The sequence below is a fragment of the Daucus carota genome, chromosome 4, assembly GCF_001625215.2.
Source record: "Daucus carota subsp. sativus chromosome 4, DH1 v3.0, whole genome shotgun sequence".
NCBI classification, from domain to species: domain Eukaryota; kingdom Viridiplantae; phylum Streptophyta; class Magnoliopsida; order Apiales; family Apiaceae; genus Daucus; species Daucus carota.
Genome location: NC_030384.2, coordinates 22137973 through 22161684, shown reverse-complemented (window position 1 = coordinate 22161684; position 23712 = coordinate 22137973). Strand labels below are relative to the sequence as shown.

The window sequence follows — 23712 nt, the reverse complement described above, 5'->3', positions numbered from 1 at the left end:
CTTCTGGCCGACATCCCTCACCACCCTCGCCCACCATACTACCCGGATGTGGCTTCGGCGGTGGCCCAGAAGCTGAAGCCCCAAATCGGTGAGTTGGGTCCAACCCTCGAATGGAGGATAAGGACGATTTCATTTCGTCCTGAAACCGGATCTGCTCGTCCTTCATAGCGTTCAACATCACTTCATTCTGTTCACGAGATCGAGCGATTCGCGCCTCCAGACGCTGAGAATTTTGGTCAATGGACAAGGTGAGATGATCCACCAGAGATCGCTGCAACTCCTGGGTTGCTGACGTGACGGCGATGGCTATTTGTTCGGCCATAGCCGCACGCAACTCACCCAACCCTGCCTCCAGTACTTCAATACGATGCTGATTAGAAGGCGGCGCACCCATTCTTTCAGAACACCAACGTCGTACGCTCTGATACCAATTGCTATGAATTGAGTACCACTAAGAGATTAAACTAGCAAGCAACAGCTGAATTAAAAGAAAACCCAAAGACAATTGGTTCACAGAATTATCGAAACAATCCCCACACTTCGAGAAGGGGGCGTCTCCCAAGCAACAACTAACAAATAGATTCTCGATAACCTCCACTATTCCCCCAACTCGCCCTTAACTAACCCTATTACATAATATGACCATAATACCCTTGACAGCTATGGGCTCTGGCCTGTTGTTGTCTGGGCTGCAGTCTTGGGCCTCCTCCTGTAAACCACTCCATCATATGACTTGGGCTGGTCCTTAGCACACATGAAGGTTAGATCTCCAAAAAAATATTTTAAAAACCTTTAAATATTAATTACATTTAAATGAACTTTTATGAAAAAAAATAAAATAAATTTTCACGAACTACTTGACTGGAACCGAACCCGCCTCAAAATCGACTTGACTAGTCCACAACTCAAAATTGACTCTATTTTTAACGAACTCAAGTTTGAACAACAAAAAGTGTTCAATAAACTTTAGACCAAACTCAACAAAAACTCAACTCGACTCAACTCAGTTCGTTGGAGTTGGAAAATAATAATTAGGGTAGAAAGTAAGTAACACAAAATCTCCTACCCAACCCACATAGGGATGCACTTCTCCACAAGGCCACTTACATTAGAAAAAGTAAGTACTTCTGCATTATATCAATTCACTAGCTTCCTAGCACAGGATAAGACAGCAGCAAACTACACTGAAACATATTCATAAAAATTTACGAAGGGAGACAATTAAGCTGAATCTAATGTCTTTGATGTGCCCTTTGGCTCCAAACTTTGGGAGAAACAATTCCAAATGATCAAACTCTCTAGCAAAACTGAAAGTATAAGCCTACAGAATAAGTAGTAAAATAACTCACTGCCACCAGCAAGTCCCCCACATCCTATCTCCTATAACTACACCAATTCTGATCATCCACAGATGTCATATATCATCTAATTGCTCTAAATAGAACATGATACGCAAATGTCAGAACTGTTTTAAAAAAATCTGACCACCTTGTAAAAGATATTCATATATGCAAGGGGGCTGCAAATACATAAAATTAAACTTCCACCATCTCCTGTCAGATGCTTCTTTTATAAATAAAAGTCACATATACTGGCAAACCGCCTGTACCCACAAATGCAAACCAGCAACTGCATCTGATGATGTCACCGCGAAAAAGAAAACAAGATAGTGAGGTTTCCCAAGAGCCAATTAAATATAAACAGGCTTCACATCATTGGCCCCAAAGCTTGCCGCACAGACTGGGCACTTGCGATGCCTCCCTTCGGCGATCTTTTGAACACAGGGGCCACAGAACAAGTGATAGCACTTCGTGATTACAACCTGAAAGCCAGAAACATTTTTAAGTTGGGTCAGATACACTAACCAAGAGGAGATTACTAATCTAATTATATATCAAGAATAAAAATAGAGGCAACAATTAATCAATACAGAGATTACTAATCTAATATGTATCAAGCAATAAAAAATAGAGGCAACAATTAATCAATCCTGTCACAATCACAACACACTATAGGATTTAGCTGTATAATCCCCAGACAATAAGGTGTGGTGGTAGGCACTAAAAATGGGGCAGGAGAGAAAAGGGGGAGGGGGAGGGGGGACGGGAGCTGGAGATAGTGTCCAACCGAGTCGATTATAAAAGTCAGAAGCCTGGTAATCTATTTTAACTAGAAACCTTTGACATAGATGTTAAAACCAAACAAATCATAATCCAAAAGAAACTCTGTGCCAAGTAAATCAAACATTTATTTACAAATTCAACTGATATTTGCTGGCCAGCCTACAGTTCACAGCTTCAAAATTTTCAAATCACATTAAGAATCTTGCATCTAATTTCACACTTTATAATAGTCCAGAATTCTATTACCAATTTACTACTACCAAACCTACTCCATTTATTCATCCAGATGACTCATGAATCTAATGACCCCTATACACAGCATCATAAAAACCTGAATTTCAAAGTCTAAAAATTGGCATATAATGTTATTAAGTACTAAATTACCTCTTTCGGCCTTTCAAGGCAAATACTGCACTTCAGGATGTCCTTGTATTCCTTAAGCTCTTGTTGGAGCCTCTGGACCACAGGTGATCCTTCTATTTCTGACCGTAAACGCAAAACCTTTCTCCTTGCAACTTCTACCTCCTCTTCAACTCTTTTCCTCTCATATCTATCAGGATATTGATATTGTTATGCTGGTGTTTAGTGAGAAATCCAAAAAATAATATACCAGGGAACAAATGCAAATCACTTGCCTCTCTTTCTCAAGTTCTATCTGCAGGTTGGCAAGAGCATCTCGCTTTCTTGCAAGCTTAGATTGTGATTCTTCCAATAATTTTGTCATGCGCTGAGATGATTTATTCGCATCTGACAGCCTCCTCTGTGTGTTTTCCAAGGAAACTGATTTTTGAACCCTATCTTCCGCAAGTCTCTGAACTTGATCTGAGCACATTCTTGCCTGCATCATATAAATAAAATCATATTACATTCAGTACCAAAGTAGAATCCCTGACAGAGCAAAACTCTTAAGTACCTGATCTTCTATCCTGGAAGTTTTAGTCTCAAAAAAATCAACCAATGAACTAGCTTGTTGAAATGTTCTGTACATGGTTTGCTTTTCCATGAGAATTGTATCTCTCAATTGTCTTGCACGTGCACCCTCGATAACAAGCTGAAAAGAAGAAGTACATGGGATCAATTGTAAGGCCAAGATTTTACAAAAGCAAAGAACTAAGCAGAAAGGTAAGTTTTGGGATGTAAAGCATTGGGAACATCGTATGAAGGATACTTTCTATTATTCTCAAACAGATTTCACCAGGTGATACAACTAAGTTAGGAGAGAAAGAAGACAAGCATGGAGTAAAAACAAACAAAACAAATGTACAACTTAACAATTTCAACGGTGTACAAACAAATATATTTAGACAAATGTCAGGACAAAAAGAACCTTATGTTTATTTCCTATAGAAATTTTTCACGTTCGGTCATTATGATTGGAAAAAGGGTAAAGGAGCTCACTTTTTTTTCAATGACCACTGCATGTTCCACTATGTTACGCTTCCAAATGTGTCATTACTTAAGTGTGTAATTCAATGTGTGAGAGGTACTCTACGAACTAGTTTACATCACGCATTGTGCACCGGCATGATATAGGCGTCTACTTCATTTTTCATTGTGATCATTGTGTCACAGGAATAATTAGGGTATCTGACTCATACTTTGAAGATATAACCTCAACTGTAACTTAGTAAAGATATCATACACAAAAGAAACTGATACTGGCTAGTATCTTTTCTTGAAGGCCAAGCAGGAATGTTTCTTCTCTGGGGCCACACATTATTTTCACCAATGAAGATATAAGAGGTAAATTATGCTGACAATCTAATTCTTGTATCAAAAGATACTGGTTAAGTATAATAATTATGATGATGTATCATGATATTAATAATAATAAGTTTATTAACTATATTTTTATTCAGATATTACAGAAGGCAAATTATTCTCATGAGCTTTATCTGCTTATAAATTGATTTTACTTGCGTCTTTTCCATTGTTAACCCCCAAAATACCACACAGTCACAAATCTATCATTAGCGATATAACTGCCAGATATACTGTAACTATTGGCTGTAAGTTCAACTGATATCTCCGCACAGAAAACCAGTAACTCAGTACATTATGACTTAAATCAAAGCACTTCTCACAAAGGGGGTAAAAAGAGTAAACTAAAAAAATTTGGCAGTTAATATAATAAGTAATATATAACTGGATTTTAATTCTTATATGCCTATTAAATCATTATTTTTTAACATCTATTAAAAGTTTATTTAGGTGAAAGTTGAGTTAGCAATATCTGATTGGCTAACCAGATATAAATATATACATATACTTTATTCTTTTTCATTCATGGAGATTATTATTTTATCGAGGTCAAACATGCATTTTATGATTATGTTTAAGAAAAGAAAAATATATGAAAAACAAAAATAACAAAATAAATTCTAATTATAATATATGTTAGGCAAAAAAAAAAAAATACTACAGGCCCATTCCTCGCACGGGGTTTTAGGCTAGTTACAAATATTATATAGGGAACACGAACCCTAATCAAAAACTTAACAGACCAACGCTCAATAACAATTGGGCTTATTAGGTTATATTGGGCTTATTATATAACCTACTAGCTCCACATATATAATATACGTTCATAATTTCAACACTATCTAAGCTAAGTACATTGTTGAAAATAATTCAAATTTATTTTAATTGTTTTAAAATTATTTGAAATTGTTAGGATAAGTTTAGTTAGTTTAGAAGATTAGTTTTGAATATGTTAGTAGTGATATATTAAAGAAATTATATCACTATTTTCTAGAAATAGGTTATCAACTGTATTGGGCTATAAGGCGGCAAGTTTATGACTCAAAAATATGTAATGTGGAATCTTGCTGCATATCATTTTCTTTCACTGCTTCTACCCAAAACATTAATATACATATAAACTAAATAATAGAATATATAAAAATTCTCAACCTCAGTTCCTCATGATCCATAGTTTTATCTGAACTACTGTTAGGAATCAGTGAGTTCCTAAACTGTTTTGTGATGAGTTTTAGGGTTTCCTGGTTTTATAAACAGATATAGCATATAATATATATATATATATATATATATATATATATATATATATACCAAATACAAACCACTAAATGCGAACCTTAACTACGAACCAAGAGAAACTAAGCCTATATGACATCACCCGCCCCCTAGGTGTCATCACCCACCCCACTCAATCCACCTCGAGCCCACTAAAGCGTCATTAAGGCTCCGGATCCAGACAAGCTCAAGAGTCAATACTTTACCCCACCTCCTTCCCACCAGGGCCCACCCTCATCCATTAGGCCCCACCCAGGCCTTACCAAGGCCCACCTCGGGGTCCATTCTCGGGGCCCACAAACTTCCCCACACTTTTAAAAACATTGGTTCGCATTAAAGTTTGTATTTAGTAGTTTGTACTGGAGTAAGACTCGATATAGGCAATTGCTCAAATACAAACCACTAAAATACAAACCAAGAGAGACTATACCTAAATGACATCACCCACCCCCTGTATGTCATCACCCACCCCGTATATGTCATCACCCACCTAGGGCCCACCCTCGCCCCCACTCAATCCATCCCGGGCCCTCTAGGGCCTCACCAAGGCTCCGCACTGGCCCTGGACAGCTCCAGACAACCTTAAGAGCCAAAACATGGCCCCACCATGGTCACACTAGGCCCCGTCCCGACCCTACTAGGCCCCACTTAGACCCCGTCTAGGCCTATCTCGGTATCCATCCCCGGTCCCAAAACCCTTACCATTCTACTTAATCGCATTGGTTTGTATTTAGTTTGTATTTTAGTCGTTTGTACTGGAGTAGGACCCTATATATATAAATGAAGAAAAAAGAGAGTTTACATGAGAATTGAAGAACAGAGCACAACTTGTAGAGAAAGCTGGGGTTCAGAGTGAGAAAACAGTTATAGAGAGAAGCAATTGTTGGAGATATATTCCATTTTATGGATTCAAATTCAACATCATATGAAATGTAAACATTACAGGACTATCTATAGTAGTCTGCCACTAATGACCAAGGGCGGACTACCGTACCCTTACTACTGCATATACTAATATACTCATATACTAGTAACAGAATTATTAAACTGTACTATTCCATTCCTAACAACTACCTTTCTTTGCTGTGAACTTGAAGCCATATCTCCCTAATTCTGTTCATTATGCTATTTGATGAGATGAACCAACTTCTCTTTCTAGGCCTTTAATGGATTCTTGTGCTCATATATATATATATATATATATATATATATATATATATATATATATATATATATATATATATTAAATTTCCATTCTCTATTTGTGTCCATCATAATTGATAATACTGGTTTTTATATATGCTTTTCAAAAGTTGATCACCAAAAGATAACTGATGATTCACCTTCAAATTGAATTGGTAATTTTGGTGGACTTGGGCAAAAAATCCTAAACTAATACCCCATGAATATAGCTTAGGGATCAAAACTTGTTAATTTGTGCCAAGAATAAGAATATACCTAGTCACCCTAGGGAGTCGATTTAAGGTTATTCTAATATCATTTAAGGATTTATATTCTGAAAATAAATTGACGAATTTGAATCACTTGGTATACGAAAGGTCCTTGTGATTAGTTAGAGGATTATTTAAGGTCTTAAGGACAATGGACCAGCACTTGGAGCATTAAAATAGAGAGAAGGTGTAACTTACAGATGTTAACTTACTGGAATTTAAGGGCCTAGCTTTTATGACTACTAAAATCCAGCTTGTGAATTTTATTTCCTAGTGTTAATTATTTCGTTACTTCAACAAAGTTTGCTGCTACTTAAATCAAAAGAACAATGGTGTTTAATTACTAACTTCTTAAATTTCACTCCATGCGAACAAACATATATTTACTTGTTACTCCCTCTGTCCCTCTCATTTCTTTACAGTTACTATTTTGGGATGTCCCTCTCATTTCTTTACATTACCATAAATAGTAAGTTTTTTCAATCATTACACCCACTATCTTCCCCCACTATCTCATATTTAACAATAAAAACTACTATTACACTCACTACCTTCCTCCACTATCTCAAATCTATTATTAAATATTGATGGGTCCCACCACTTTACCCACTTTTCATCTAACTTTACTCATTTTTCATACATTGTCTTGGTCTCCGTGTCCCCCTCCAATGTAAACAATTGAGGGGGACGGAGGGAGTACTCTGTAAGGCCACTTGCATTGCGATTCTAAAATCGAAAACAAGTTTTTCAGGTGTTGCAAGGAAAAATAAACATTAAAATATACAACTGTATGTTACATTCACTTAAATCAGTAATCAAAACAGTAAATAAATACAAGTGAGCAAGCTAGTGCATATGGACACCCAGTATTATGAGAACATAATAAACCACAAAAAGAAGTCGAAAAATAAGACAGAGTAACAAGATTTTGATATGCGAAAGTTTATTACCTTCATGTTGTAGTCATCTCTTTCAGTGATTTGCTGCAAAAGATGTTGGTTTTGAGTTTGTACATCATCATATGCCTGTCCTATAGTCTGAACAAGGTAATGAAAATGACAATTTAGGCAGCCGGCAGGGTTGTATCCAAAACAAACTAATATCCATAAATTTTGAGAAAAGACTAACCTCTATCTCAGATAGGTAGACTTCATTCTCCTCTTGTTTCGATTTCAGCACATCAGAAAGTTTAACTTTTTCCCTGATATCATGTACTACAAAAATTACACTAAGAGTAGAGAAACCACACTACCCTCTAAAAATATATACATATACAAAATTAACCAGAAGAAAATGCTTTGTTTACAAATAAGCTACCATAAACAATATTTTTCAAGTGTCAAGCAAATAAAGGCTATGGAAAATGCACTAGAGTAATAAAGGCTACATAAAATGCACTAGAGTACTATACATACAGATGCCTGTAGATACTTGTTCAACTCATAGTCAGTAGCATAAAATTATCATGGTGAATAAAAAAGCATCATCAAAAGCAAATATAGACCTCCTAGAATTTTCAAAATTCTGTCTTAAATCGGCAATTTCGGCTTCTGCAGCAGCTAACTTCTGTTGAGTAGTAGCCTCAGCTTCGACAGCTTTTTTAACTCGTGATTCCAAATTTTGCTCATCAAGGGCAGAATTTAGGCTCTGAACTTGAGCCCACGCTTTATTTTCCGCAGTCCTAGCTTCTGAGATGTCCCTGCAAATTATGTCAACATTACAGGTAGAAGTTTATTGAAGTGGCTCTGTAAAGAATTTAAACAGCAGCATAATAATAAGCACCTAATTCAGATAATTATAGAAAATTATAGCTAGTTCCTCACAAATCCTTAAGCAAAGGAACCACTACAACAATGAAAATAAATAGAGCTGCTCCAGTCTAGAACATATTTTGTGTGCATTCGTTTGATCCACAAGTGCACACTTCACAGCTTCTTATATCCCCACTTAAATAAGAAAGGGCCATAGCCAATTAAAAACATATATTAAGTTATGTAGTTATATTAATATGTGGTTATATTGCTCCTAATTACTTGAGCTTGCTTATATGATTAGTGTATGTGTAATGATGCAGAGCAAGGATAATATTCGGGTATTCGAGTAGGATAATTTTATTGAAAATAATATGAGATATAATCTGGGCGGGTATATGAGTGCTCATATCCGGGCTTAATTTTTACACCGACATGTATCATATTTTCGAGCAAGATATAAGCTAAGATACCGGATAGTCCAGATCAATTTACAGCCTTAGGCACTATGGTAATGGATTTTCAACAATCAATAATGGTTTTCCTCTTCAAGCCATAAATTAGTCCTAAATCATGTTCCAGTTTCTCCGCAGCAGCATTAAGCATTCATAGTCTTCCACAAAATAAAATTTTACCACATATTCTAAGCTACTACTGAAGCCAGGCAATCCAAAGAACATCACATCATAAAAGCCAAAGTCCTACAAAAGGGTTCACTTCCTACAATTGAATATAATATACAAGAGAAATTAACAGGAAGAACCCTTTTTACAACTGTACAACTCACCCAATAATATTAGCAAATATACAGTTTTGCAACAAACATCAAGTTTTTCTTCGCTTTTTTTAAAGAGTTGCATTTGCTTGATTTTGGCAGCAAAATTCTTATTTTTTAGTTGCATTCGGTTGCAATTGGACCTGGCAATTGGTACACGACATTGCAATTGGTACACGACATTGCCACACAACACGATTAGTGCTTGGGTTTCAACTTTTAGTACACTAAAGTACACTATAAATTTAGTGGCGAATATGGGTTTTTACTTTAGGTATATGAGAACACAATATATATGTATTGATTTATACACACACACACGCACACACTATAGAATTGTATGTAAATATAAACAATAATATATATTTTATTAAATTATACACAATAAATATGCTTTAAATATATTTTAATTAAATTATATTGACATATTTATATTAAATGTACACGAAAGTAACACTTCTCTAAATCTAATCAGATACGACTTTCACATTCAAGTACACGAGAAAAAAGAAATCATTTTATCATACTTCTTCATTATTAATTCATTATTAATTGAATTTAATACGAAATTACACGACACAACCACACGATTGCCAGGTCTAGTTGCAATGTCAGTGTCGTATTTTGCAAAAACTCTTCACAAAATCGCAAATTTGTAAAAAAAAATCAAGAAGAAAAAAAAAACTAGTATTTGAAAAAAATGCATTCCTGCAAAAAGAACTATTGAAATTTGAAAGTTGTGTATTAATTACAAAAAGAGTAGATTGCCTTGCAATCTAATGGCTTTATTATACTTTCAGCACTTCAATGTCTTATACAATTACTATTTAAGCTAATAAGGGACTTTGGTAAATTCATCCAAATCAAATAATGCCATTTGTTTAAGGGTAGATTCGTTTATATATTCACATCTTCCCCACCTAGGCAGCAGTAGTTTCTCTTTTATAGTTCATACTTCATACTATCATGGTTGTCAAGTCGACGACTAGTCGACAAGTCGACATAGCAGAGAAAGTCGACCCACGACTTGTTCAGTTTGGCGTCCATGGGTTTTACCCAGATTCGACCCGAAACCCGACTAATTACTTGACCCGAATTTAAAAATTAGGGGCTTTTAATAAAACTTGCGTGATTTTTGATTGAAACCTAAAGGGTAAAGTTATCATCTCCAACTGCCTTCATCTCATCTCCTTCATCTCCGATCTCATTGATGCATAATTGTGTTTGTTTACTTTATCTGACTCTTTAATGCATTATTGTGTTTTTTATTTGTTTTCACTATATGACTTTGGGTACTTGAACTTACTACCTATTAGCTTTATTTGAATTTGAAGGTACTTGGACGCCTAGGCTTGACTTGTCGACTTAACAAGCTTGCATACTATATTATTCTAATCTAATAATCTCCCTTACCCTTCAACACTTTTCTGCAATAAACCTGTTATGCCACCTTAAATGAACTTTTCTAAACATGATTACCTGCAATACATAACGGCACACAAAAAACACACCGTATAGACATGGGGTGGAAGACAAAGATGTTACAAGCCTTTCAAATTATAATTACTAATTGTTCCCACTATAGTAAATCATTAGAACTCACTAAACATTACTCGAGTACATTGCCAAATATGTATATACTGATGGATATTCAAAAATCGATTGAATTGAATCTAATGTGTTTTGGGTTCTTGAATTTGACTTTGAATGTAATTACTAATTTATGATATGGGGGATTCTTAGCCTTAAATTTAAATTTAATTATGATAGTGGCAATGATTACATGGTTGACAACACTAAAAAATAAGAGTAGGCTTCTCCTATTTGTCACATTGTAATAGACGGTTTCACGCTATTATAATAATAATCTTGAATTAAAGCTATATTTAATTTGTGTGATTCAGGTTGGAGCTTGGCAGGAGAAAAAAAGGTAGAACTAGCATATGTAAAATAAAGCTAATTTGCTAAAGACGCTTATATCCCTACTATCACTAACAAAGATGGTTGAATTTAACAGAATTTGTCACAAATCATTGATATGCTTACAATTTCAAAGTATAGGCCAGTGAAGTGCTAAATTTAAAATAAAGTTTTTGAACTGCAAAAAAATTATCCAATCCATCAAAATGCAGTTTACTACTAAGAAACGTTAAACAAAATATGCTACCTACATGAGAAACTCACAGTTCAACTGTACCTTGAAATTTATGAATGATCACAACAGCATGCTTTTAAACAGTTAAAGATTCTTTAAAAAATCGTAGGCAATTTGGAAAAAACCACGACTTATGAAGTAGGAAAATTGTGCAGTGAGATGATCTCACCTTGAGTCAATAGATTCACATCTATACATTTCTAAAATTAGCTTCAAGTCCAAATCACTTTCCTTCAAATCTTCAACCTGCAACATAACAGACTTGAGTGGCTAGGAAACAACAAAAAAACACCCTCAAGAAAAGACAATATATGCACATATTAGGAACTGCTTTTAAATTTTTAATGAAAGCAAAGTGCAGCAATTAAATGCAAATGAAAAGGGATAGAATGACATCAAGGAATCCAATTTAAGAGGCATTAAAGTCCATAGAGATTAACGGGTTCAGCACTATACATAGCTTGAACAACAGCCAACTTTATGTTTCACATGAGAAAACAAAAGAAATTCAAACCATTGAAGCATATCATACCACGGCTTGCAACTTCTTTATCTCAGCAACCTGGTCAGAAGATCTAACAGATAATGTTTCCACCTCTTTCGCCTGTACGCATAAAACAAGTTGTTCATTGTTTAACCAAGCTGGCATTGAGGAATACAAGTTCTATATAGCTAACACCAACCTTTCGATTAAAAAAGTCTGAAAGAGATTATAACATAGGTGCATCGAGGAATACAAGTTCAATATAGCTAACACCAACCTTTCGATTAAAAACATCTGAAAGAGATTGAACTTCAGCTCGCAGAGAATGAACATCAGAAGCAACCTCTTTGTATTTAGTCAATTGCTCTTGCATGCTCCGCATGTTATCAGGAAACGAAGAAACCAATGCTTTGAATTCTGCAATAATTTCCTTCCGACCTGAAATCGAAATATTCTGAATTAAATGACAACATAATACATGATATTATTACTAAACATTTCACTGAAGATTTTATGGAATATATCAAATTTTCATACCAGGTTCTCTTGATGCTTCTTCGAGCTTAGTTTCAATTAAAAGCCTCGAACTAACTTGCTTTTCTATTTCCTTTTCTAACTCCTCTATCCTATATTCATTAACTATCGTGGATTGATGGAAGACATCAACTACATCACTTTCCATGATACTCTCCTTTTCCCGCCATGCAAGGTTATCTTTCTCAACCTATAATGTGGATTAAAAATGATGTATTTTATATCGCTGAAAAAACAAATAAAAATATATACAAGAAACGTGAGTTTAAAACCACTGAAAGAAAGTTAAGAAATGGTTTAAACCTGCAACTTTTCATATAAAACTTGATACTGGAGTACAGATGCTTTCGCCTTAGCAAGCTGATCTTTTACCAGTAAGTAAGCCCGGGAGGAAGATACGAACTTCACACTCTTCAAAGTATTCTATAAGCAATGTACCATGAAGAGCAAAAGTCAGATGCATTTTACAAAAAACAGAGTAAATATGAATACACAATATAAGACAAATATTACATACAATATTAACCAGAACACCACATCAGAATAAATACTAAAATAACATACAATAATAAACCAGAACAACACATCAGCATAAAGAATCAACCTGAAGATCGGCTAATTGCTTTAGTAATCCAATTCTTTCTTCATAGAGACGTTTGAGTTCAATTAGTCGAGAAGAAGATTGATCCTGTACAGAAACTCAATAGACTGCCATTTAGCCACTTGACTGTGAATATTTAGCCACAGGACTGTGACCAAAAGAAAAATAAACAAAGAAAAAGGGAATGTAAGTCTCTGTCAAATACTTGCCAGCAAGTCCTTCAGTGTAGACTCCATATCATGCAAATCTTCTTGTTTATTCCTTGCCCTCTCACTAGCAACATGCTTATTCCCGACAAGGACAGGGAAATTTACTCCCTTCACAGCATTTTTTTCTGCTTTTAAGGTTGCTAGTCTACAGTTGCTTTCATCAAGTTCAGCTATAGTACTGTCCAACTCCGCTTTATTGAAACAAAAGAACAAGATTATTCTATTACCATTTACAAATTAAAATATTAAAACAAAAATTGTTCATTAGATGATGGAAGAATAAACCAAAAACAAGCTCAAAAAAAAAGCACCCAGCTTAACGGGGAAACAATGTCACACTGACATCTGTTCGTGAACCAATAGTGTTTCCTACCAACTTCTAAGGAATCACTTATACACACCAAGTTAAGAACCAACGATACAGTAGTATATATGTGACAACGGATAATTAGAGGTCCACTACCATGAGTAACAGAATTTTCATATCAATATAATTAAAGAATGTCAGGCCTTTACACCAAATTATACCAAAACCACACAACAAAACATGCAAAAACGAATTAACTTTTGTCACAAACAGGAGAGAAAAGGCCCCAGAAGTCACAAAAACCACAAGTAATTCCCAAAATAACAGAGTCGGGGTAAATGGCCCCAACTACCATTTATTACGCTGGATAATATAATATTTTGATTTTCGGAAGAAGATGCTAGATCGTATTATGTTTTGGTCTGAAAAACCCTACAAAACGTAAGACAATCTTGCGTTTTGGGAGTAAAACGCTACATGAAATAGCGTTTAGGGTTTCAAAACGCTAGATCATGCAGCGTTAAGAAGGAAAAGAGGGATAAACGCTGCACGATCTAGCGTTTTGGATTGCAAAGTGATAGCTAACGGCCATCTTCTACGACACTGGTATTTGAGGCCATTTTCTTCAAATCTGTGACAACCAGGGCCAACACCCCAAACAGGACTGCTACATTATCGTTGCAGATGACAGAATGCAAGCAGAATCTTACTTCATATCATCTTAAAGTTCTGGCAGCCACCCAGATATCTACTCAAGTATTAGATAAATTCTTCAAATTAATGCCTTGGCAGGACAATGTTCACCACTTGCCACAGGATAAGTTATTAACTACCGCTAATATTTAATATATCCTAACATGTGTGGAACCAAGTATGATGATATCACATGCCCTTTAAGTACTTAACAGTCCAACATGCAATGAACTTACAGAAGAACTACATAACAAGAACACAACCAGCCCAAATGTCAGTGAATTGCTAATTTATAGAGAATACCCGAAGGAGGAAAGTGTCTAAGAATATGAGAAGAATTAACTAAATGGAGGGCCAAAACAAGATAACCATAAGGAACCAATGAAGACATATATTGAATTAAGGAAAAGGTGATTCCTGACCCAAAATCGCAACAACCTTAGAAAGTCGACTGAATTCAATTTATCATCCTCTAGAGAGTGATCAAATGAGTGCTAAACAGGACTGCTACATTATCGTTGCAGATGACAGAATGCAAGCAGAATCTTACTTTATATCATCTTACAGTTCTGGAAGCCGCCCAGATATCTACTCAAGTATTAGATAAATTCTTCAAATTAATGCCTTGGCAGGACAATATTCACCACTTGCCACAGGATAAGTTAAGTACTAGTATACTGCCACTAATATTTAATATATCCTAACATGTGTAGAACCAAGTATGATAATATCACATGCCCTTCAAGTACTTAACAGTCATCAACATGCAATGAACTTAGACAAGAACAACATAACAAGAACACAACCAGCCCAATTGTCAGTGAATTGCTAATTTATAAAGTGTATAAATACCCGAAGGAGGAAAGTGTTAAGAATATTAGAAGAATTAACTAAAGGAGGGCCATAACAAGATAACCATAAGAAACCAATGCAAACTTATAGTGAAATAAGAAAAAGGTGATTCCTGACCCAAAATTGTGAGAACCTTAGAAAGTTGACTGGATTTAATTTATCATACTCTAGAGAGTAATCAAATGAGTGCTAATCTAAATTAATTCACGCAAACTGGCATAAATATGGAACATGACACCTGAAATAATTCCCTTTTATTGTTTTACATTTGCACCCAATCTCAGCCAACAGATCACATGAATTTTTTACTGTTAGAAAGTTACCTTTTAGATGTTTCAGCTGAGCTTTATTTTTCGCATCGATATCTCGCTGGTTCTGCAATTCACTAGAAAGTGTTCTATGCTTTAAATGAAGATCACTTACTAGCAATCTAAGTGTTTTAACCTCTTCCTCCATTTTAATACTTGTATTCTGCCTGCAGTAACCTGCAACAGGGAGTAGAAGGTACTAAAGTTGAATTAAAAAATATAGTGATAATGTAAGTCAAGAATAATTACATTATAAGCCTCACCATCTTCTGGATTTTGAGCTGAAGCATATAATCCTCCCTTTAAGCACCAAAGATCATTAATCCCGCCGACCAGATTAGATAAAATCATCTTGGTTCTTTCACCTACTGCTTGTCTAACTTCATTCACCTGACTGTGGATGTTACTCAAAAAGCTACTCTCTGTTGCACCAGTTTCTACAAGTCGTTTAAGAAATTCATCCTCCCGCGGAGATGAGCAATCATCTAGCAACAAATAAAGAGGAAATCAATCTTAAAAGTAAACTCTGTAAAAGCCATGTTAAACGAGGATTAATTAATAAAACTTTTTTTTCAACATGCATACCTAATTTCATAGAGGAGTTTCAACATAGAGACATACTACATAAACTCGAAGAGAAAACAAACAATATAAAAATCGAGATCCATATGCACCCGAATGATCAGAAAGTTTTGCTGTGCTTTATAGAGAGATTATAACAAATACACATAGGTTCCATGTCAAAATAGATTTTATAATAGAGACAGGCAGAGATCAAAATTATATAAATACCAGAATGCTGAATGTATTCTAATAATAACCAAGTAATTCCAGAAATATACCAAGTATTAGGCTTCCAAAGCCTTCCATACGACTATACCATTTCAATATACTTTCTTTGGGCTTTTGCGTCACAATCTAGAGAGCATAGTTTTGAGATCTTAATTTTTTCTCTATTATTGGCCTTGCATTCTCAATATCATTCTGGGCTGGATAAAGCCCTAGTGTTCATAGTTATATCAAAGTTTATAAAAAGTATATACATAAAACAATTGACTGTTCAAAGCTTATTGAGACAAGATAAACATAATAGATGAGCAAGTACAATTGTGCCTATTTCAAATTACACCAAAACTGACCCCAGTGATTCAATACAGAGTGGACCTTTTGGATGCTAATAGTTAGAACTCAAATCTGTATGCGATGCTTTGGGGAAACAACAGAAGGATTTATGTAATATCAACAATCAGACAGCTGACATCGACTAATTGAGTTCCCAGAAAACAATTTATACGTTCTACTGTTGCATAAGTCAATGCCACGTTCGAGCTTTAACATAAAGGCCAAAAAGTACTTGAATATTTCATAGAAATAGATGAAATCTTAGTCAAATATTTTTCAAGTTTGTGCACCAGTACATCTTACAAATAGGCAGATTTCACAAAAAGGACAAACTAAGAGTAATAAATCAAGTGATTAATATACTAATGAAAAGTTTCAAATTTATGCAGAGATGATTAGCAAAGAAATTAAATCTGGAAAATATTAGCAGATACAAACAAGAACTCACCTTCATTAAATTCATTTCTAGCACCTAAACATAATCCCGCACGGTTCTTTAAGCGTTTGGAACTTGACTCCAAATCAATGACGACCTAATGAGCCATATATCCATCAAGTCATGATACACCACTTTAACTTGTTACAAGAAATAATAACCGATATTTGAGCTGCAGGAGAGAGCACAGATACCTCTTCCCAAGCCTTATGAACCACTTCCAATGTATTATCGTAAGGTAATTGTTTGTCCCTCAGCTGACTATACTTGTTCTCAAGAGCAGTACACTCAACCTTTTGAGCTTCTAACTTCTGAACAAGCTTAAGATTTTGAAATTGGAGCACTTTCGTATCAAGCTACAACAGAATGTCACAGAAAGATGTTAAAACACAAACCACCAAGTTAAATGCACTAATGGGGTATCCCCTAAATACTACCTTTGTTGCTTTTTACTATTCTTAAAAACTTCATCACAACTTTTATTTCAGAAGTAATATCACATCTATTATTCATATAAAATTAAATAATATTAGCAAACCAACACCAGTCCAATTTTCACCCAAGAAAAATAACATTCAGAGCAACAAGAAATTCAAAAATAGGTGAACAAGAACACACCACAACAACACAATCGGAGCTCTAACTACTATAAACCTAGATACAAACGAAATACAACTTTCAAAGTTGACTAATACATAAGGACAATCCCTAATACCTTCATAATTGTCTACATAAAGCCCCAATTTACAAGTTTTAATTCAGTACATGATATGACATCAGGGTCGAAAAAACAATCAAATTCGCAATCAGTTACACAAATAAAACACCAAAAAAGAGCTAAACGAAACTCGAATCCAAAATTCGAAGGGAAAAAACACTTTGCTTAATGGTTAAAACTAAAAAAATAATAATAAAGCAACACAGCTAGCACCTCCTCATTCAGTTACTCGAAGATGCAAAATTGCATCTTTATACACACATCCATCTTTATATACACAAACAAAACAAGCCCTAAAATTCTGTTAACTAGAAAACACACACATACATATAATCGAAAAAAAGGCCAATACACAACAAAATCACAACCACCTACACAAACAAATCACCTAGAAAAAGCTTAAAACAAGTCAAATTGAATGAATTAGTACCAAAACTCATAAAAATCACGCCTTTACATTGATACACACATATTTGCTTATATATGTAACCAAAACAAGAACAGAGGCCAAGAATTAGCAAACAAAAACGAAATTGAGGATGAAATAGAGTGAATTCAGCGAAGAAAAGACCTGGTATTCCATTGAATGATTGAAAGAATCGGACTTAGAGTGAGAGATTGTTGAATTGTCTTTAGGGTTCATCAGAGTCTATATACACACACGATACGATACTCACTGTGTGTGTGGGGTTTTCTGAGTACAATAGCCCGCCGTGCGTATTGTATTGTGTCTTGTGTACATGGAGTTTATTGGTTTTTGGTGGAAGAGTGCCACGTGGGTTTTTATGTCAGTGACATTCACACTTGGTTTGGCTGTTCGGGGCTGTTGTCCAACACGATTCCAAACATCCGATTTAAAACTCGATTTAATCACCGATTCATTCATGTTTTGTAACTCGACTAATTAAACATCCGATTATTTCATTAATCATCTTATTAATTTTTGATCAGTCCAATCAATTTTCGATTAATTCTTGTTCCATTACTTCACTGACTAAGTCCGATTCCTGATTTTTAGAACACTGTAATCGAAATTCTAAAAGCAGTACCCAACTCAGACATATTCGGTATATCTCAGTTGAACAATGATGTAAAACGTAAAATTATACATAAATCATACTCTTGACTGAGACTATCTTGTAAAAACCTCTAATTTTTATACTTCACAAATTATGCGCCGATAACAGTCGATATTAAATATGTCATAAATTTGTGTTTCAGTTTACGCCGGTATGAATAATCTCATGGTGTTGTAAGATTAAATCAAACATACCGTATAATCATCAAAAATTAATGCTATCGAGAATCGATCTTACCTCTTTCTCCTCGATCTCCTCGATCTCGTCGATCTCGTCGATCTCGTTCTGAAACATGATATTTTTGTTGACGGCGGTAACACAATAAAAATGAGTAACAGAGAGCAAAATTAATAGAAAAGACAGCGTTTGGTTTTAACAAGGGTGATTATTCTCATATTATTATTAATCTTCTTCTTCCTGAAATAATTTGTCTGTAATTCAAAGAAAAAAAAAAAGCGATATGAAATAGGAGAATAAGTTGGACACGTATTTGACCATATAAGCTAAACTAGCATAAAAGGACGTGCGTGGCACGAGTTTCTAACTTGACAGATTTTTTTATATCATTCGCGTGTTATAATTTAACCATTGATATTTATTCTTTCATTTTTTTTCATGGTGTGTCCATTGGCTCATGCCAGGGGCGGACTTATAGCTGGGCTGGGGTCAGCCAAAGCCCCGGTAAGATTTTTGAAATATTTTTTTTATCCTTAATACTCATTAATGCTATTCTTGAAACCATTTGTCACTTTTTTTGGGCCTCAATACATGATCAAACTGGCCAACTTCATACAATGCTATGCCCAATTTTCACATTTTGTTGTATCTACCTTATTCCTATTATATTATACTTGTAATAAAATAGTGTTTTATATTTTAATTTTTGCTTAATTAAATAATATTAAAATATTAATAATCAAGTTAAAGTGATAAATATTTTAAAATATTATAAAATAAAAGACGTATACCGTAATTAAAATACAACATATTATTATAAAACAATTTCAAAAAAAATATTACATTAACAACATCACACGAGATTGCATTAAATTGAAATTATTATGATATAAAAAATCAACGATTTTTATGGAATTGGGAGATATGCTCAACCAAGTCATTTTGTAGCTGACGATGTGTCCGTTACATTGTATAGTATTTTGAATAAACATTTCGAACGGGATAAAAGACTCTTCACCTAAATTTGGTTGTGATAAACCATTAGTTAACATTTGTATTTAACCATTAGTTATAATTTTTACGTTACATATTATAACGTTAATATTTACTAAACGTTCATTGAAATACTGATTAAAGCAGCAGCAATTTTACAGTGTTAAGTGAGCAACCAGTTGATTTAAGAAATGAAAAAGTAATAAAGTGGCCAAGGCCACCAAGCCGACCACGCCCAGTTTTACTCATGCATGTACAATCCTATTTGTTCAAGTAACTATCTGTCATGGTCATTTCGCGAGGACCGAGACGTTAATTAGCCACACACGGGAGGTGCTCTAAGAGCACCCACAATGTTGTGAACCCATTTTGAATATTTTAAACTTACTTTATGCCAACTAATCAAAACTGAATTGTAGATAAAATGTGTACAATGTTGGGCCACTTTCCACATCCAGCGGGTCCACCTTATTAGTAATATAGTATTTGAATTTAAAAACGCAACTCATATGTTGTCTCTGTAGTTACATAAAAATATTGATAAAAAAAAAAAATCAAAGAGCAGGCAAATGGGTCTGGGGGTCTGGCCACCGTAGTGGGACTGCCCAGTTCAGGAGGTTTTCATCCAATGCAAATATAAGAAAAAACTGATGGCCGGTTCCATTTCACGAGTCTCGAGGTCTGAAATGGGCTCCCATTATGGGTGCTCTAAAACCCAGCCCTGTCCATTATTTGGCAAAAGCAGATTTTTTGATTTGGGCTGAAGTAGTGTCCATACTCTATGTTTGAATTTTTGAACTAGTAGTAATTTTTTTGTTAAGGAAACTGAGCACAGCCGAGTAGTTGTATTATAAAATTGCATCGTAGTTGACTCCTTAGCATCTTTCGGTTTCATATATCTTGTGTATTCTTATTAAAACTTTAATTAATAATTATTTAACTTTCATATTATATACACTATAATATATAATGTATATCTAGTTTAAACGTATGAAATTCCTAAATTCTCAATCCTTTTGTAAAATTTAATATTATTTTAATTATATGTATACAATATAAAGATGGATTAAGAATATAAAATTAAAATAATTATTGAATAATATTAAATTTTTAATATCTGTTTAATTTATATTGGTGTATGTATATGAAATGTCAGTACATATATATCACGGGAGAGGTATATCTATGTGTCCAATTTTCAAGAATAAAAATTATAAATTTTGACATAATTTTTTTTAGCCCGGGTGAAACTGAAGTCCTGGGTCCGCCCCTGGCACATGCAAAGCACCAAATTTTATGTTTGGTTGGCTACTACTTATCAATAATGATATAAAAGATCCACATATCAATACAAACTAAATATATCAAATTTAACGCTTAGCATGTGTCCATGGGCACACACTAGCCAAACCCTTATTCTTTTTGGAATATATAAAAACATCATTTTCATCATATAGATATTGATGAATTAAAAATTTCGACGGACGAAAATTTTTATGGTTCAAATCATAGTGCTTAAGTATATTTTAAACTCGATAAAAGAATAACATTGACACTGAAGTAAAATATATTGAGATTTAGTATGTGTGTGTACATACATATATATATATATAGGGTGGTGCTCAAATGAGAACCCCAAATAATATGGGATATGAGATCTAATCTCAGCCCTCCATTTTATATTTATCTTCTGCTCACAGCCGCATGATTTGGAAAAGGAGCGCTTGTTACATAAGGCATATATCTCCATCCGCCATTTATTCAACCCACCTCCTGTAGTCATATCTAATCAACCCCAATTATAAATACATAATTTCTTCACCTCTCTACAGCCTCCATTACTCTCTTCTCTTTACACTTATATATACACACAGTTTGTATGTATATATTGTAGAATCAATGGGGTGGATAGAAGGGGTGGTGGAGGAGTGGATGTGCCGATGTGGGGAGGAGTACAAGTGTAGAGATGGCGTCGGAATCGCGGTGGGAGGCGGTGGTGTTGCGGGCAGTGGTTGAGTTGGAGTTATGGTGAGGGATGAAACGGGGTTGTGGAGGCGATGCGAGATGGAAGAGAATGGAGAGATAAGGGGCGATTGGATGTGGAACTGCTGAGCGGCGACGACAAAGGGTGAAGTCCGCGTCGGACTTTGCTTTGTATTTGGTGAATTTTCAAATTTGGGTGGGTCTGTTGATGGTGGTGATATGGTGATTTTCGTTTTCTGACAGTGATTTTCATTTTTCCAGCGGTGATTTTTAGTTTTCCGGTGGTGATTTTTAGTTTGACGGTGGTGATTTTATGTTTGCCAGTGGTGATTTTCTTATGGTCGCCGGAGGTGGTGGTGGCCGGAATCGGTGGTTGGCGATGGTTGGAGGTGGCAGGTGGTGGAATTAGAATGAAGATGGTGATAAAATATTTAAAAATTAAAAATTAATGTATGGTGAGAGATTGATATAAATTGTGTGGCACAATAAGAGTGATTCTCATTTGAGCATGACCATATATATATATATATATATATATATATATATATAATCAAAGTAAATGAAGAATCACCTTAAGAAGTCTAATAGCAAACTAATGTTGTCAACCATTACTCCTTGATCATATACTACACAATTGATCTTGATCAAATTATTCAATCTAGCTATAAATGTATTGGAGCATATTGTTGAGCACACAGATGATCATGATCTTCGATGTAATGCTGAACTAATGTTGTCAATTATTACTCCTTTCATCTCGGTTTTTCTTTTTTATCTAACGTGCACATTGCTCCGGGTCATTTGTGTAAGGTCAAAGGTATGTTATGAGCAGAGGCGGAACCAGCTATAGCCCGGTCCATTTGAAATTTTCACAATTTTTTTTATATTTTGTTGTTGGCCTAGACTAGTTTAGCCCATGTGTTATTCCAGCAATGCAAACGGGAACAAATTACTTCAGCCTAATCATAGTCAAGCAAAGCAGACTTAGAGGTCAAGACCCAATAGTTATATACATATCGTCAAGTGCCTAAATTTAGTGTACCATTATTATAGTTCTTTGCACATGCCACATTGTCTAATCATGAAAATTTATAATTGAGTATTAGCTGAGAGCATGGTACAGATTATATGCAATTTTTTTACAAATTATTTTAGTTAGCATTCACGGGCAAGTTTCAATTTTTGTGCGCTTGTCGTTTTTGTCATGTGTATTAAAGGAGGGAGTTTTGACGCCAATGGTGGCCTTTAACCCTAGTGTGGTGTTTGGTTCATGACTAATAATGAACCAGTCCAGGTGGATTCTGAATCCTGGTTTCGGCCCTGCTTGTGAGCTGGATTTTCTTAGTTAAAAAAAAAAATCCCAATTTCGGTGAGGGTCAGAGCCGGCTTTTAACATGTGCAAGTGGAGCATTTGCACATGGTCTCATATTTTAAGAGTCCCAAATTTGTTAAGACATTTTGTATATAATATATAACTAGTTGTAAAGCCGCGCGTTGCAGCGACCTATAAAACTTACTTATATTAATGATTCAAAATTAGTATTTGTAAGATAAAATAAATGTGTGGCAGTCTATTAAAATTATATTAATTATTCAAAATTAATATTTGTAGAATAAAATAAATTTTATATTATAAACATCTCGATGCAATACCAATATTAATATATAAAATTACAAAATTGGACTATAATTCATGAGTGAAAAAATGAAAATAAATTTCTACATATAATCAACAATTTAAAGCATGATGAATCTTAATTTTAGTTGTGTTTTTTTTAAAAGTAATCATGTTTTTCACTAACATTTACATGTAAAAAAGCATACGGCTCTTTAACAGAATTGATTGATGACATCTAGCCATATACACTAATTGACCAATAAAACAGACAGTAAGCTTGCAAAAACATAAGTGCGTAAAAGTCAAA

General features: G+C 34.6%; 1 protein-coding gene across 1 annotated transcript; it reads right to left on the bottom strand.

Annotated features, from left to right (window-relative positions):
* Positions 1 to 1180: 1180 nt before the first annotated feature.
* Positions 1181 to 18366, bottom strand: LOC108219378 (E3 ubiquitin-protein ligase BRE1-like 1). The gene is made up of 19 exons (XM_017392795.2): positions 18127 to 18366; positions 17032 to 17193; positions 16850 to 16934; positions 15543 to 15764; positions 15295 to 15456; positions 13120 to 13310; positions 12914 to 12997; positions 12613 to 12732; positions 12313 to 12499; positions 12053 to 12213; positions 11824 to 11895; positions 11461 to 11537; positions 8115 to 8309; positions 7739 to 7811; positions 7561 to 7647; positions 3037 to 3174; positions 2759 to 2961; positions 2508 to 2673; positions 1181 to 1822 (listed from the first exon to the last, which is right to left on the bottom strand). Exons 1-19 carry the CDS (start codon positions 18196 to 18198, stop codon positions 1691 to 1693), a joined length of 2589 nt encoding a protein of 862 aa, XP_017248284.1. The 5' UTR covers positions 18199 to 18366; the 3' UTR covers positions 1181 to 1690.
* Positions 18367 to 23712: the final 5346 nt, after the last annotated feature.